The sequence below is a fragment of the Salmo salar genome, chromosome 27 (genome assembly GCF_965601325.2).
Source record: "Salmo salar chromosome 27, fSalSal1, whole genome shotgun sequence".
NCBI lineage: Eukaryota > Metazoa > Chordata > Actinopteri > Salmoniformes > Salmonidae > Salmo > Salmo salar.
Window position 1 is genome coordinate 25,358,868 of NC_138317.1, and position 15,373 is coordinate 25,374,240.

The window sequence follows — 15,373 nt, forward strand, 5'->3', positions numbered from 1 at the left end:
TGTGTGTGTGTGTGTGTGTGTGTGTGTGTGTGTGTGTGTGTGTGTGTGTGTGTGTGTGTGTGTGTGTGTGTGTGTGTGTGTGTGTGTGTGTGTGTGTGTGTGATGTAGCAGCCAGACGTGATCTACTGTATGAGAGGAATGTTGTATTATTAGTGAATCATAGCTTCGGTTCTGTTCTCTGAATTATAATCTACACATCAACCTCTGACCTCATAACTGACTGACTGACTATAGGAGGAAAAAGGGACACAGCACACACATACACATGCACACACACGGTCACACATGCACGGGAATGCATGAACACACACGTACACACACTACAGACCTGTTAACAACCAGGCAAAAAAAGGTCAGATTTGGAGCATATGTGTTCATTGCCAGTCAGAACAAAAAAATCTGACTCTCAAATCTGTGTGTTCAGAGGTTTATTATGTTTACAGAACCTCATTACAACCAAATCCATGTTAAACCAATGACTGAATCTCCTCACACAAAAACAAGATTATTTTTCTTGCTAATTTAGGCCACAGAGATTACCAGGTGATTTATACAATGATGCACTTCAAAGGTTAAAGGTTCGATGCAGCCGTTTTTATCTAAATATCAAATCATTTCAGAGTAATAATAAAGTACCTTACTATGATTGTTTTCAATTAAAATTGTCAAAAAGAAACAAGAAAAACCTAGAAAAATGCAATTTGTCTCGCAAGGATTTTACCAGGACTGGGAGTGGTCTGAGGGGCCTAATTGGAGGAGCCTAATAGGAGGGATGTGTAACCTGAAAGCTAGCTGTTGTCCAACATTTCCTCTTCTCCCACCCCTTCTAATGCGACTACCCCTGATGCTCCTCCCTCTTTTTCCCCTGCCCGGCTACAAAGTTTCTCCCTGCAGGTGGTCACTGAGTCTGATGTGCTAAAGGGGAAAAAAGCTCCTTAAACTTAACCCCCAAAAAACATCTGGGTCAGATGGTTTTGACCCTTTCTTCTTTAAGGTTGCTGCCCCTATCATTGCCAAGCCTATCTCTGACCTTTTTAACCTGTCTCGCCTTTCTGGGGAGGTTCCCATTGCTTGGAAGGCAGCCACGGTGCATCCTTTATTTAAAGGGGGAGATCAAACTGATCCTAACTGTTATAGCCAAATTTCTATTTTGCCCTGTTTATCAAAAGTTTTGGGAAAACTAGTCAATAATACAGTGACTGGCTTTCTTTATAGTATTCTCTCTGGTATGCAATCTGGTTTCCACTCAGATTATGGATGTGTCACTGCAACCTTAAAGGTCTTAAATGATGTCACCATTTCCCTTAATTCTAAGCAATGTTGTTCTGCTATTTTTATTGACTTGGCCAAAGCTTTTGATACGGTAGACCATGCCATTCTTGTGGATGATACAGTCTTATACTCAGCTGGCACCTCCCCGGATTTTGTGTTAAACGCTCTACAACAAAGCTTTCTTAGTGTCCAACAAGCTTTCTCTACCCTTAACCTTGTACTAAAAACCTCCAAAACAAAGGTCATGTGGTTTGGTAAGAAGAATGCCCCTCTCCCCACTGGTGTGATTACTAGCTCTTAGGGTTAGAGCTTGAGGTAGTCACCTCATACAAGTACTTGGGAGTATGGCTAGACGGTACACTGTCCTTCACATATCAAAGCTGCAGGCTAAGGTTAAATCTAGACTTGGTTTCCTCTATCGTAATCGCTCCTCTTTCACCCCAGCTGCCAAACTATCCCTGATTCAGATGACCATCCTACACATGCTAGATTACAGAGACATCTTAAAGATCGGCAGGTAAGGCTGCTCTCGAGCGGCAAGATGTTCTTTGCCATTCGGCCATCAGATTTGCCACCAATGCTCCTTATAGGACACATCACTGCACTCTATACTCCTCTGTAAACTGGTCATCTCTGTATATCTGTCGCAAGACCCACTGGTTGATGCTTATTTATAAAACCCTCTTAGGCCTCACTCCCCCCTATCTGAGATACCTACTACAGCCCTCACCCTCCACATACAACACCCATTCTCCCAGTCACATTCTGTTAAAGGTCCCCAAAGCACACATATCCCTGGGTCACTCCTCTTTTCAGTTCACTGCAGCTAGTGACTGGAACGAGCTGCAATAAACACTCAAACTGGCAGTTTTATCTCCATCTCTTCATTCAAAGACTCAATCATGGACGCTCTTACTGACAGTTGTGGCTGCTTCGCCTGATGTATTGTTGTCTCTGTTGTCTTTGCCCAATAATGTTTGTACCATGTTTTGTGGTGCTACCATGTTGTGCTGCTGCCATGTTGTGTTGCTTCCATGTTGTTGTCATGTTGTGTTGCTACCATGCTGTGTTGTCATGTGTTGCTGCCATGTTATGTTGATGTCTTAGGTCTTTCTTTATGTAGTGTTGTGGTGTCTCTCTTGTCGGGATGTGTGTTTTGTCCTATATTTTTATTTTATTTTACATTTTTAATCCCAGCCCTCTGCCCCGCAGGAGGCCTTTTGCCTTTTGGTAGGCCGTCATTGTAAATAAGAATTTGTTGTTAACTGACTTGCCTAGTTAAATAAAGGTTATATATATATATATATATATATATATATATATATATATTTTTTTTTAAATACATTGGCAGAGGAGTGCATACTCTCAGGTGGTCCAAAAACCCCACCCAGCCAAACAAGCTGACATTTCAGGCTGTCTTTTCAAACAAGTCTTAAACTAAAAGTGCATTATCATAATTTTCCCAATTTCACAGTATTGTTCCAACCTTATAGTGTAAAAATATATATAAAACACAGAAAATCATGTTTTAGACTGCTCTGCCCCTTTGAAGGCACAGTCTGCAATATTGTTTCCTGCTTTTCATCAGTAATTTAAACTAATTAAAGATAAACCCATTGAAAGAGTTTAACTTGGCCTCCCAAGTGGCGCAGCGGTCTAAGGCACTGCATCGCTACAGACCCGGGTTTGATTCCAGGCTGTGTCACAACCGCCCATGACCGGGAGTCCCTTAGGGCGGTGCACAATTGGCCCAGTGTCATCCGGGTTAGGGGAGGGTTTGGCCAGGGGGCTTTACTTGGCTCATTGCGCTATAGCAACTCCTTGTGGCGGGCTGGTTCCCCTGCAGGCTGACTCGGTAGTCAGTTGAATGGTGTTTCCTCCAACACATTGGTGCAGCTGGCTTCCAGGTTAAGCGGGTGGGTGTTAAGAAGAGCGGTTTCAGAGGACGCATGACTCGACCTTCGCCTCTCTGGAGCCAGTTGGGAAGTTGCAGTGATGAGACAAGATCACAATTGCATATTATGAAAAGGGGGGTAAAAAAAAATCTATAAATGAGTATAACATGTAAAACAAAACTTTAAAAAATGAGTATAACTTATAAATTGCCTTATGAGCTTGTCTTAACATACTGTATCATATTTCAAATCGAAGGAAATTATTGCTACATGCAATTGGGTTTTTGGTCATTTAAGTTTTAGTAAACAAAGGATGGGTAAGCTTCAAATCATGTTTTAAAAAAGTAATGTTGATCTCAGGGAACAGACATGATAGCAATTAAGTGATCTTTGCATATGGTTATAGTATTGGATTGCATTTGCTCCATTCGTTTGTAAAAATGTTGTTAGTCTGGTTTGATGGTGCACATATTGAAGACGGTGGCTTTATTATCGAGAGGGATTCCCTGTATGGGGAGGAGTCAGCTGCGTATGGAGGCGGTTCAGGGAAGAGTTTTCCTTCTTGTGTGTTAAACTTGTGGCAGTCAAGCTGTTGGATGTCCAGTGTTAAATGTGTGTGTGTGTGTGAGAGAGAGAGAGAGAGAGAGAGAGAGAGAGAGAGAGAGAGAGAGAGAGAGAGAGAGAGGAGAGAGAGAGAGGAGAGAGAGAGAGAGAGAGGAGAGAGAGAGAGAGAGAGAGAGAGAGAGAGAGAGAGAGAGAGAGAGAGAGAGAGAGAGAGAGAGAGAGAGAGAGAGAGAGAGAGAGAGAGAAGAGGAGAGAGAGAGAGAGAGAGAGAGAGAGAGAGAGAGAGAGAGAGAGAGAGAGAGGAGAGAGAGAGAGAGAGGAGGAGGAGAGGAGAGAGAGGATGTTGTGTGTGACTGTGTACCCAGCTCAATAGGACAACGTGAGCGATAACTACAGGAGATTTTCCCCATTTGTTTGGTCCTTTTATCTAAAGGAATAGCCTACAGACACCGATTGTCACGCGCTCCCCTCGTTTCAGCTCCGTGCGTTTCTGTGTGCTAGTCCAGCAGGTCTCGAGGTGAGTCGTCCTTTCTTTACCTGATCTGATCCGTTATGTTTCTGTTTGGAGAAGTGCCGCGAAGACTATTTTCTTGGCAAACGTTATGTTGTTTATGGTTGCTTTACATATCTCATGCACCCAGATAGAGGGAGGGTACAGCCTGGTCTATAGGACCCTCTCACACATACTGTTGAGCAGACTAGTCTACCGGTTTCATAAAGCAGAAGTCGCCTACAACAACAACACACTATGCATCTTTACCTAAGTCACAGACTAAATCATAATGATATGTTTTACATTTTATACAAGATGTAGAGTGGACCTCAAATCATGGTTGCATCAGGCCAGAGGTTCTGTTAGTTTATGACAGTAAGTAGTTACTTTTGTTTGTCTGCATGGCTGACTGTCATAAAGACCATGACTTAATATACATAGACATTACATAATGTAATCTGCACCTTTTATGGTCTCAGCTATCTGACTGGCTTAGCTGCTCTGTCACTGAGTCATCTGTCAACCCCTCTCTCTAGTGCTCTCTCTCTCTACTAATCAGCTGTGCCTCCAGATATTGAATTACAGGATCAGGTGTGTTAGTGCAGGGAATTTTTCGGAATCAGCAGAATTGACTTGGGTTGGGGGCCTTCTCAATAAAACTACACACACACACACACACACACACACACACACACACACGCCAGAGGAGGCTTGTGGGAGGAGCTATAGGAGGACAGGCTCATTGTAATGGTTGGAATGGAATAAATGGAACAGAGTCAAGTGTGGTTTCCATATGTTTGTTTGATACCATTACATTCATTCCATCCATTACAATGAACCCATGTTCCTATAGCTCCTCCCACCAGCCACACACACACACACACACACACACACACACACACACACACACACACACACACACACCACACACACACACACACACACACACACACACACACACACACACAGGGCCCTGACATTATTAAGTTGCTCTTTGTTCCAGTCAGCTCTCTGGTCCTCTATGTATGGCCAGTTAATCAGTTTCTCTCTCTCTCTCTCTCGCCCCCCCCCCCCCCTTCTGAAACACAAATGAAATGTCAGAAAATGTCAGAAAATGTCAAGGGGGTTGTGTTTCAATACATCAACATGGTTATTAGATGGACATGGCATGTTATTAACACCCATTCCCTGTCCAGCTAGAGGCCAAATAACATGAAGCTAGTTAGTCTCTCTCTCACATGAAGCTAGTTAGTCTCTCTCTCACATGAAGCTAGTTAGTCTCTCTGTGTGTGTCTGAATGAATGAAGGGGTCAGTGTGATAAGACAGGAGAATGGGGTAGCTGTTAATAGCTGGCTTCTATTTTCAGCTTCTCGAGTTAGTGAGTTGGCCCAATCATGTTTCTCCTAGCGTTAAAGCTCAGACATACCGGTAGAATTGTCAAACGTTTTTCGGCAGTCAATCTCTTTTGTGTTCACACAGCAACGACCTTGGACGTCTTCAGCCACTCAGCCTTGTTAACATACTCCAAACCAGAAGGTGGCAGTAGCGTTGCTTGGCAACGCATATCCATGCGTATTGCTTATGGTCTAGCTTCCAAGCTATCTAATGTTGCTTTTTTTGTAGAAAGCCCTTGTTGATACTAGCCAGATGCCCACAGCTAAATAACTACCTAGCAAGGTGACAAATAAACAATTTAATTAACTTTCCATAATTAAACTGTCAGTGCTAGTCCATAGCCAAATGTTTAGCTAGCTTGCTGACGTTAGTGTATTCGCTTGCTAGCACAACATAGCTAGGTAGGTAGCTAGCTAGGTAGGTAGCTAGGTAGCTAGGTAGGTAGCTAGCTAGGTAGCTAGGTAGGTTCGTCGCTACCGGGTCGGCATACAGCAGGTACTGTTTTTGTTCTAGCAAGATGAGGAACAACCTTCCACTGATAAGAACCAGTGAGATTCTCTATATGTTCCATGCTTCACAGTGAGTTAGCCCAGTCAGTGTTTCTCCTAGCGTTTCAGTGCTGCGGCAGCCCACCGAAGATTGCCTGCTAGCTCCACTCTGTCCAAGGTGAAAATGTTAACTTCCACTTAAATAGAATTTTCGCGTGCTCTTGGCAATCAGCAGTTGAAACAATAACAAAGCGCTTTTCCCACCCCTGTTTCTGTAAAAAGCTGAGGGATGGTGCTGGAGAAGTGTAACCAGTCTAATTCATAGAGAGAGCTAAGGACTGATTGATCATCAATGATATAAAGTGTATATATATAAAGTATAGTTTTTAACCATGTTTAAAGTGCTATATAGTGTTTGTTTACATTTCTTTGTTTACAAACATTGGAGTAAAACACTATTTTGGGTTCTGATGGGGTCTGACAGTTGAACTAAGCTGAGGCATTTCTAAGTTATATTCTTTAAGAATCAATGGGTAAATATCATTCATTTTATTTTTTTATTTAACTTTTTATTTTTTACCTTTTATTTATACAGGTTTATTCTCATTGAGATAAATATCTCTTTTCCAAGAGAGACCAGGTCCAATAGCAGCAAGGGGAACAAAGTTTCAGACAAACCAAATTACATACACTCACACAACATTAAACAAAACTGTAAACACACATACAGTACAACAAAAACATATTACATTTAAAAACACAAACATCTTGACTAAAAACAGCTGGCCTAAAAACAATTGCACTCTTCTATAATATACTGCTCAAAAAAATAAAGGGAACACTTAAACAACACAATGTAACTCCAAGTCAATCACACTTCTGTGAAATCAAACTGTCCACTTAGGAAGCAACACTGATTGACAATACATTACACATGCTGTTGTACAAATGGAATAGACAACAGGTGGAAATTATAGGCAATTAGCAAGACACCCCCAATAAAGGAGTGGTTCTGCAGGTGGTGACCACAGACCACTTCTCAGTTCCTATGCTTCCTGGCTGATGTTTTGGTCACTTTTGAATGCTGGCGGTGCTTTCACTCTAGTGGTAGCATGAGACGGAGTCTACAACCCACACAAGTGGCTCAGGTAGTGCAGCTCATCCAGGATGGCACATCAATGCGAGCTGTGGCAAGAAGGTTTGCTGTGTTTGTCAGCGTAGTGTCCAGAGCATGGAGGCGCTACCAGGAGGCAGGCCAGTACATCAGGAGACGTGGAGGAGGCCGTAGGAGGGCAACAACCCAGCAGCAGGACCGCTACCTCCACCTTTGTGCAAGGAGGAGCAGGAGGAGCACTGCCAGAGCCCAGCAAAATGACCTCCAGCAGGCCACAAATGTGCATGTGTCTGCTCAAACGGTCAGAAACAGACTCCATGAGGGTGGTATGAGGGCCTGACGTCCACAGGTGGGGGTTGTGCTTACAGCCCAACACCGTGCAGGACATGTGGCATTTGCCAGAGAACACCAAGATTGGCAAATTCGCCACTGGCGCCCTGTGCTCTTCACAGATGAAAGCAGGTTCACACTGAGCACGTGACAGACGTGACAGAGTCTGGAGACGCCGTGGAGAACGTTCTGCTGCCTGCAACATCCTCCAGCATGACCGGTTTGGCGGTGGGTCAGTCATGGTGTGGGGTGGCATTTCTTTGGGGGGCCGCACAGCCCTCCATGTGCTCGCCAGAGGTAGCCTGACTGCCATTAGGTACCGAGATGAGATCCTCAGACCCCTTGTGAGACCATATGCTGGTGCGGTTGGCCCTGGGTTCCTCCTAATGCAAGACAATGCTAGACCTCATGTGGCTGGAGTGTGTCAGCAGTTCCTGCAAGAGGAAGGCATTGATGCTATGGACTGTCCCGCCCGTTCCCCAGACCTGAATCCAATTGAGCACATCTGGGACATCATGTCTCGCTCCATCCACCAACGCCACGTTGCACCACAGACTGTCCAGGAGTTGGCGGATGCTTTAGTCCAGGTCTGGGAGGAGATCCCTCAGGAGACCATCCGCCACCTCATCAGGAGCATGCCCAGGCGTTGTAGGGAGGTCATACAGGCACGTGGAGGCCACACACACTACAGAGCCTCATTTTGACTTGTTTTAAGGACATTACGTCAAAGTTGGATCAGCCTGTAGTGTGGTTTTCCACTTTAATTTTGAGTGTGACTCCAAATCCAGACCTCCATGGGTTGATAAATTGGATTTCCATTGATTATTTTTGTGTGATTTTGTTGTCAGCACATTCAACTATGTAAAGAAAAAAGTATTTAATAAGAATATTTCATTCATTCAGATCTAGGATGTGTTATTTTAGTGTTCCCTTTATTTTTTTGAGCAGTGTATATACATCGATCAAGTGTTTGAACTCCGCCAACGAAACTAGATCATCACATTATAAAATGTTCAAAAGAGAATTCCAGGACCACGGTGCTAAGTAACTAAAACTATTTCTACCTTGACCTGTTCTAATTTTTGGTACTGTTAGAAGCAAATCATAATGGGGCCGTAACTGATACTTATTTACTGACCTAACTAAAAAAGAACAGAGATAAAATGGCATTTTACCCAATATGGCCTTATAAATCAGTGTATACCAGTGTTTAAGCCTACGCAAGGTCAATGACGACCAGCCAACAGCGCTGTAGAGATCACAATGATGTTAGACGTTTCTGATTTGTAATAAACCTGAGGGCTGCATGATACACTGAATCAAGTGCTCTCATGGTAGTGGCTGAGGCCTGCATATATGTTATATATATATATCATCACTAAAATCTGAAACCGTCAGTAATGTACATCGTACCAGCTCCTTCCTGGCCTCAAAAGAAAAACAAGCCTTATGCCGGAAATAAAATCCTATTTTCAGCTTGAGCTTCCTTATCAAGTTCTCTACATGCACAGTGAAGCTCAGCTTATCATCAACCCACACACCCAAATATTTGTACACTTTAACTTGCTCTATATTATGTCCAGCTAATGTAGCAATGACATGATTTGTAACATGCCTGGCATTTGAAAATACCATGCATTTTGTTTTACCCGAATTTAGAATCCGCTTTAAATCATACAGATTCTGTTGTATGATGTTAAATGCTCTTTGGGCATTTTCAAAAGCTAAAGATAAACTACTACCACTTGAATAAAGAACAGTATCATCTGCATAAAAATGAACATCCGCTGTTTCAATAAGATCCCTAATGTTGTTGATATACAAAATGAACAACAGTGGGCCCAAAATAGAACCTTGCGGAACACCTGAACACACCTCTATGGACTCAGATTTGCAACCATCTGCCATTACACATTGTGTACGATTTGATAGGTAATTTATAAACCAATCTAGACCATGACCAGTAATTCCACAACATTTTAACCTTTGCACTAACACGGCATGGTCCACAGTGTCAAAAGCCTTCGACAAATCAATAAAAACAGACACACAATGTAACTTCTTATCAAGAGCACAGTGGATGTCATTTAAAACCTTCAATGTTGCTGAAACATTGCTGTGGCCAGACCTAAGACCTGATTGCATTCCATTTAAGATATTGTTTTCTTGGAAGTAGGTCTTTAGCTGCCTACTAACTAAGGACTCCAGTACCTTTGATAGTACAGACAATTTTGAAATGGGTCGATAGTTGTCAAGTAGCGAGGGATCTCCACCTTTCAGGAGAGGCAGTACAAAAGCAGATTTTCATAACTTGGGGATTTCCTTAACATCAAGCGTAAGGTTAAAAATACATGTTAAGGGGGGAGCAATGATGTCAGCGGCTAGGTATAGGAGGCGGGGGTCTAGTTCATCAGGGCCAGGGGATTTTTTTTCATCCATTTCTTTCAGGGCTTTACACACATCTGAAACAGAGAAGGATGAAAAGGAAAACCTGGTGAAGGAGTGCACAGGGGTGTCAGGTAAATTTATAGGGGGCTCAATTATACCTTTGACCTTTTCAAATAAACTGCCTGCATCTAAAAAATGCTGGTTCAAGGCTTTCAGAATGGAGGTTCTCTCAGTTACAATCTGAGTGTCGACCAACAATTGTTTAGGAAGCTGTGTATCTTTTATGCACTCCAAACCTTTCACTACTTGCCAAAATTTGGATGGATTATTTACATTTTGTGAAGTAGATTTCAGGAAGTGGTCTGCTTTCAATTTACGGATCATAGCCACACCCATATTTCGAAGACGTTTAAAAGCCATCCAATCATCTGCCAAACCAGTCCCTCTTGCTTTAGCCCACATAGCATTTCGTTCCCTTATGATTTTTGTAAGTTCCTTAGTAAACCAAGGGTTCTCTCTGCCCTTAATCCTGAATTTTTTAAAAGGGGCATGCCTATTGCATACATCCTGGAATGCGTTGTGGAAGTAAGAAAAGGCTAGTTAAACATCAGGGATTAATTCTATTCCATTCAATGCTAGATACATCATGTAAAAAACCTTGAATATCAAACCGCTTCCAGTTTCTTTTTGTAATACCATGTGGAGATCGCTTAGGAATTTTACCATCTCTCACACAGGCACTGGCACAGTGATCACTTATGTAATTTGCAAAAATACCAGAAGCATTAAAACGATTAGGAGTATTGGTCAAGATCAAATCAATCAAAGAGGATTTCAGAGGATATTTTATATTCAACCTAGTTACACTGTTGACAATCTGAGTAAGATTGTAGGTATTGCACAGAATTTTAAGTTGATCAGAGCTAGATGTTAGCCAGTCCTGATTCAGATCACCCATCAGGACAAACTCAGAATTGACATTCTGTGATAACAATTTGAAAATACAATCCAGAGAGCCAACAGTAGCCGATGGCGGACTATAACAGCAAGATACAACAATATTTAAAGATGAGCCAAGGTTTAGGTTCAAAGACAGATATTCAAATTGCTTAGGTTTAGTAACAGAAGTCAGAATGACCACAGAGAACTTGTCTTTTACATATACAGCAACACCACCACCCTTAGATTTACGATCTGTACGAAAAACATTGTAACCATTTATGCCAATATTTTTGTCTGTAATAGATTTTTTTTAAGCCAGGTTTCAGAAAGCATAAATACATCCGGGTCGGCAGTTTTTTATCCATATATTCACAAAATCAAGCTTCGGCAGAAGGCTTCTTACATTCATATGCAAAAACTTCATTTATAAGTCCAAAAATGGATGTAGCAACTGCAGATTGCCTCTTTTTTTTAAGTGGAAATTAGGATTTTCCCCAGGGGAGAGCAACTGCCCCCTCTCATTGAACCACAAGTTCAAGGCCGACCGCCCTGTGGGCATTGTTAGTAGGAAACAGGATCCCCATTATAGTGAATGAAAACCCCCCCCCCAAAAAATCAAAGACAATCATGGTACCAATAATTTTATTCTAAGCTAGCTAAGGGCATATATCGCCTTGAACCAATTATTTTAAAATCACACACAGAAGTTTAGTTGCCAATGGCAACCTGCAGTACCCCAGTCAGCCTTCAACTTGAGTTACACAATGAGAGGGGGCAGCACTGAGCTAGCCTGCAACATCACTTCCTGAAGTAGCTCAAACTGCATGTCTCCATAAAATGCCATCTTAACAAACCTAATTTGTCTCCAATGTGCTATTGAGTCTTCACATAGGAATAAATGTGTCATGTGATCGATGGCTTTGTCCATTCATATACTGTATATACAGTCATTGATTTGTCCCCAACCAGGCAAGGTTAGGATAAGCTTCATCATGGTACGGTCAGGAATGTGGCAGTGAGTTATCTGGGACCAGTGTGCTTAGTCAATGCATGTAGACCAATTTAGACACTCTAAGACTAGCCCATATTAGATAAGAAAGGAGACTTGAGTACTAGACCACGAAGCACTTTTAATGGAGATTCTCTTTTGAGCATACTTTTTAGTTCAGGACTATAGGCTTACTTTTTGTCTGGGAAACTGGCCCTTAGTCTGTCGCTCTCCTCTTTTTCTTTCTTTCTCTCTCTCTGCAAGTGTTAAGTAGTCATGGGATAATCCCTTATTTAGTCTGAGGAATTGCTGTGTTTGACAAGCATCATGTGTGTGTGTGATTGTGATTTTGTTATTGTCTATCTCTACAGTTAGGGTTCCTTGTTTGATGATCCGTTGGTCTCTCTGTTTAGGTATCTGGTCTGTGGCGTGAGAAGTAAATGTGATCTCCAGAACCGGAGCCTGCGGAAGGATAACATGGCCTTAGCCGGGTGTCCGGACTACTTCCTCCTCCAATCTAACTTCCAGGTAAAGACTATACACACACACACGACACCTGTGTCTGTGACTATAACCATAGTGACAGGGCTGGGTCTAACATGTTTGCATGCCTGCCGTAACCGTGACAATGCTCAGCTGACACATAGACCCATTAGAAGTGCCGTTGTGTCCTATAGGACTAGACTGGTGGCCCTTAAGGCCTATAAATAGACCAGCAAAACAAACAACTTCACAACATCAGACACACACCACCTTTCCCACCCACCCCAATCAGCATTTTAGTTCATTAGGGCTGAAAGCGTGGAATGTGTGTGTGTGTGTGTAAGCTGTCATGCTGTATCATGTTGATGGGCCAACCTTATCCATTATATAATGCATTGTCACACACACACACACACACACACACACACACACACACACACACACACACACACACACACACACACACACACACACACACACACACACACACACCATGCAACCTCTCAGGGCTGAGACAGTAGGTTGAGTGTGTGTAGATGAGGACGAACCTCTTCCACATACTGTACTTACATAACTCTCTCTGGGTATATTTTGTCCATCTGAGCCATGTTCCAAGACTCTCGGAGCGGAAGAGCTGAGCGCGTGTGTGTGTTTCCAAGCGGGAGAGCTGGATGTGAGCCATGGACACATTAGAGGGAGAAACGCTTTGTGTGAGTGTGTAGCAGAGAACCATGCTAGAAGACTTTTCTCTCCAAACTAGGCTTTAGCTCAGCGGGCTAATTCTGTCTTGTGGCACACTAATAACCTGCGTTCAAACCCAGTGGTCTCCATATGCGTGGATATGGTGTGTACTGTGCAGGCCCAAGTTCTGCCATGCTTGCAAAGATGGTCAGACATGCTCATTTTTACAACACTAGCTTCTCAAACCGCTCTCTCTTTCACCACTTTTGTCCTCGATCTGTTCAATACAGTCAGAAAAGACTTTCCGCAAGGTAAGGAAACAAATATCTAAATATGTAAAATTGATCAAATATCCCTTTATTGTGGTAATATAATACCTAACTCTGTTCTATTGACATGGGAATGTTGTAGTTACAACCTTCCTGCACGGTTATGTGGTATCACTGCTGCCATGGACCTGTGTGTCTGTGTGAAAGGTCAGTATGGTTGTGGTTATAGGACCGTTCTGGTGTGTCAAGTTTGTATGACGTGCATATTATATGTGTGTTATGGAGTGTTTGTGTTGTGTAGTTCTGGTTTCCACAGACGTATGTATGCAGCAGAGCTGTCCCTGGAAAATCCTTGGCTGCTTCTCGGAGCTGTAAATCTCTCTCTGGGCGTTTATGGATGTTTTCAGAGGGGAGTGGTGTGTGTGTGTGTGTGTGTATGTGCGTGTGTGTGCCGTACCTCTGGCAGCGAGCAGTTCCTGGAAACTGTACTTCCGTGTTCTCCGCTTTCCTGGAAAATTGAAAATGTCTTTTTCCTTTTTTTTTTATATATATTTTTTTTAAAATATATTCTCCTCAGCAGTGCTCCTTATCTGAGGCTACTTCGTGTGTGTGTGTGTGAAGAGCAGTTTTTGCATCTGTGTGTGCTGGCACATGCAAACGTTTGTGTGTGTTTGTATATATTGGCTGGATGACAGATTCATATCCGTGCAGACAAAACTCTCCCAGACGTGTTCCAAACGGTTTCTCTTTCTCAAATGACACCTTAATCCCTACCACTACTTTGACCAGAGCCCTATGGGTACCTATGTTCCATTTGCATAAAAAAACAATACAATGCCAAGGGAATATGCATGTTGCCCTGCAGTGTATACTACCATTCAAACGTTTGGGGTCACTTAAAAATGTCCTTGTTTTTTAAAGAAAAGCACTTTTTTTTTGTCCATTTTTAAAATAACATCAAATACAGTGTAAACATTGTTATTAATGTTGTAAATGACTATTGTAGCTGGAAATGGCTGATTTTTGTAAAAAACAAATGTATTGAATATCTAAATAGGTGTACAGAGGCCCATTATCAGCAACCATCACTCCTGTTTTCCAATGGCCAGAAACAAAGACATTTCTTCTGAAACTCATCAGTATTCTTGTGCTGAGAATTGAAGGCTATTCCATGCAAGAAATTGCCAAGAAACTGAAGATCTCATACAACGCTGTGTACTACTCCCTTCACAAATCTGCTGTTTCCAGCTACAATAGTCATTTACAACATTAACAATGTCTACACCGTATTTCGGATCAATTTGGTGTTATTTTAATGGACAAAAAAATGTGCTTTTCTTTCAAAAACAAGGACATTTCTAAGTGACCCCAAACTTTTGAACGGTAGTGTATGTCCTGATTTATTGTGCTTTCTGTTTCTCCATTCACACAGGAAACTGTGGACCGGACTTCCTCCCGCAGACCGGACAATTTGAATGGTCAAGGGTTTCAACTCTCTGCCCATCGGAACTCCGACCACCAAGGTGATTGTCCTTTCCTCTCATCTCATCTATCCTCCCCTTTCTCCTATGTTGTCCAAATGAAGAGGCTATAATAGTGTTATTTTTTTTGGTGCTCAACATTTTTCTCACTGGCTAGTGGGTTGATTTTTCCAGAATATCCAGCAGACTCCTTGGAATTCTGTAGGAATGCTCTTCTAGGAATGCTGTGGGAAGGCAGGCTGTAAATCTTCTTCCTGTTTGACCCGTTACTTCCTGGGGGTGTCGTCAACGCCTGGTCTCCATGGAGATTGTTGCTCACAGTCATGTTGTAAATATTGGCTCACTGTAAAGTATGTAGGCCTAAAGGACCATTCTTTTTATTTTACCTTTATTTAACTAGGCAAGTCAGTTAAGAACAAATTCTTATTTTCAATGACGGCCTAGGAACAGTGGGTTAACTGCCTTCCCTGTGGCTCAGTTGGTAGAGCATGGTGTTTGCAACGCCAGGGTTGTGGGTTCGATTCCCACGGGGGGCCAGTACAAAAAAAAATGCATGAAATGGATGCATTCACTACGGTAAGTTGCTCTG

General features: G+C 42.4%; 1 protein-coding gene across 1 annotated transcript in view; it reads left to right on the top strand.

Moving 5' to 3' along the window:
• The first annotated feature begins 4,067 nt into the window (after window positions 1-4,067).
• LOC106588785 (growth factor receptor-bound protein 10) overlaps window positions 4,068-15,373 on the top strand; it is a 57,546-nt gene continuing 46,240 nt past the window's right edge. The window contains exons 1-3 of the mRNA XM_014178196.3: window positions 4,068-4,248; window positions 12,284-12,398; window positions 14,736-14,826. Of these exons, the coding sequence (XP_014033671.1) occupies window positions 12,348-12,398; window positions 14,736-14,826 (142 nt within the window). The 5' untranslated portion in view covers window positions 4,068-4,248; window positions 12,284-12,347. The remainder of the gene's footprint in view (window positions 4,249-12,283; window positions 12,399-14,735; window positions 14,827-15,373) is intronic.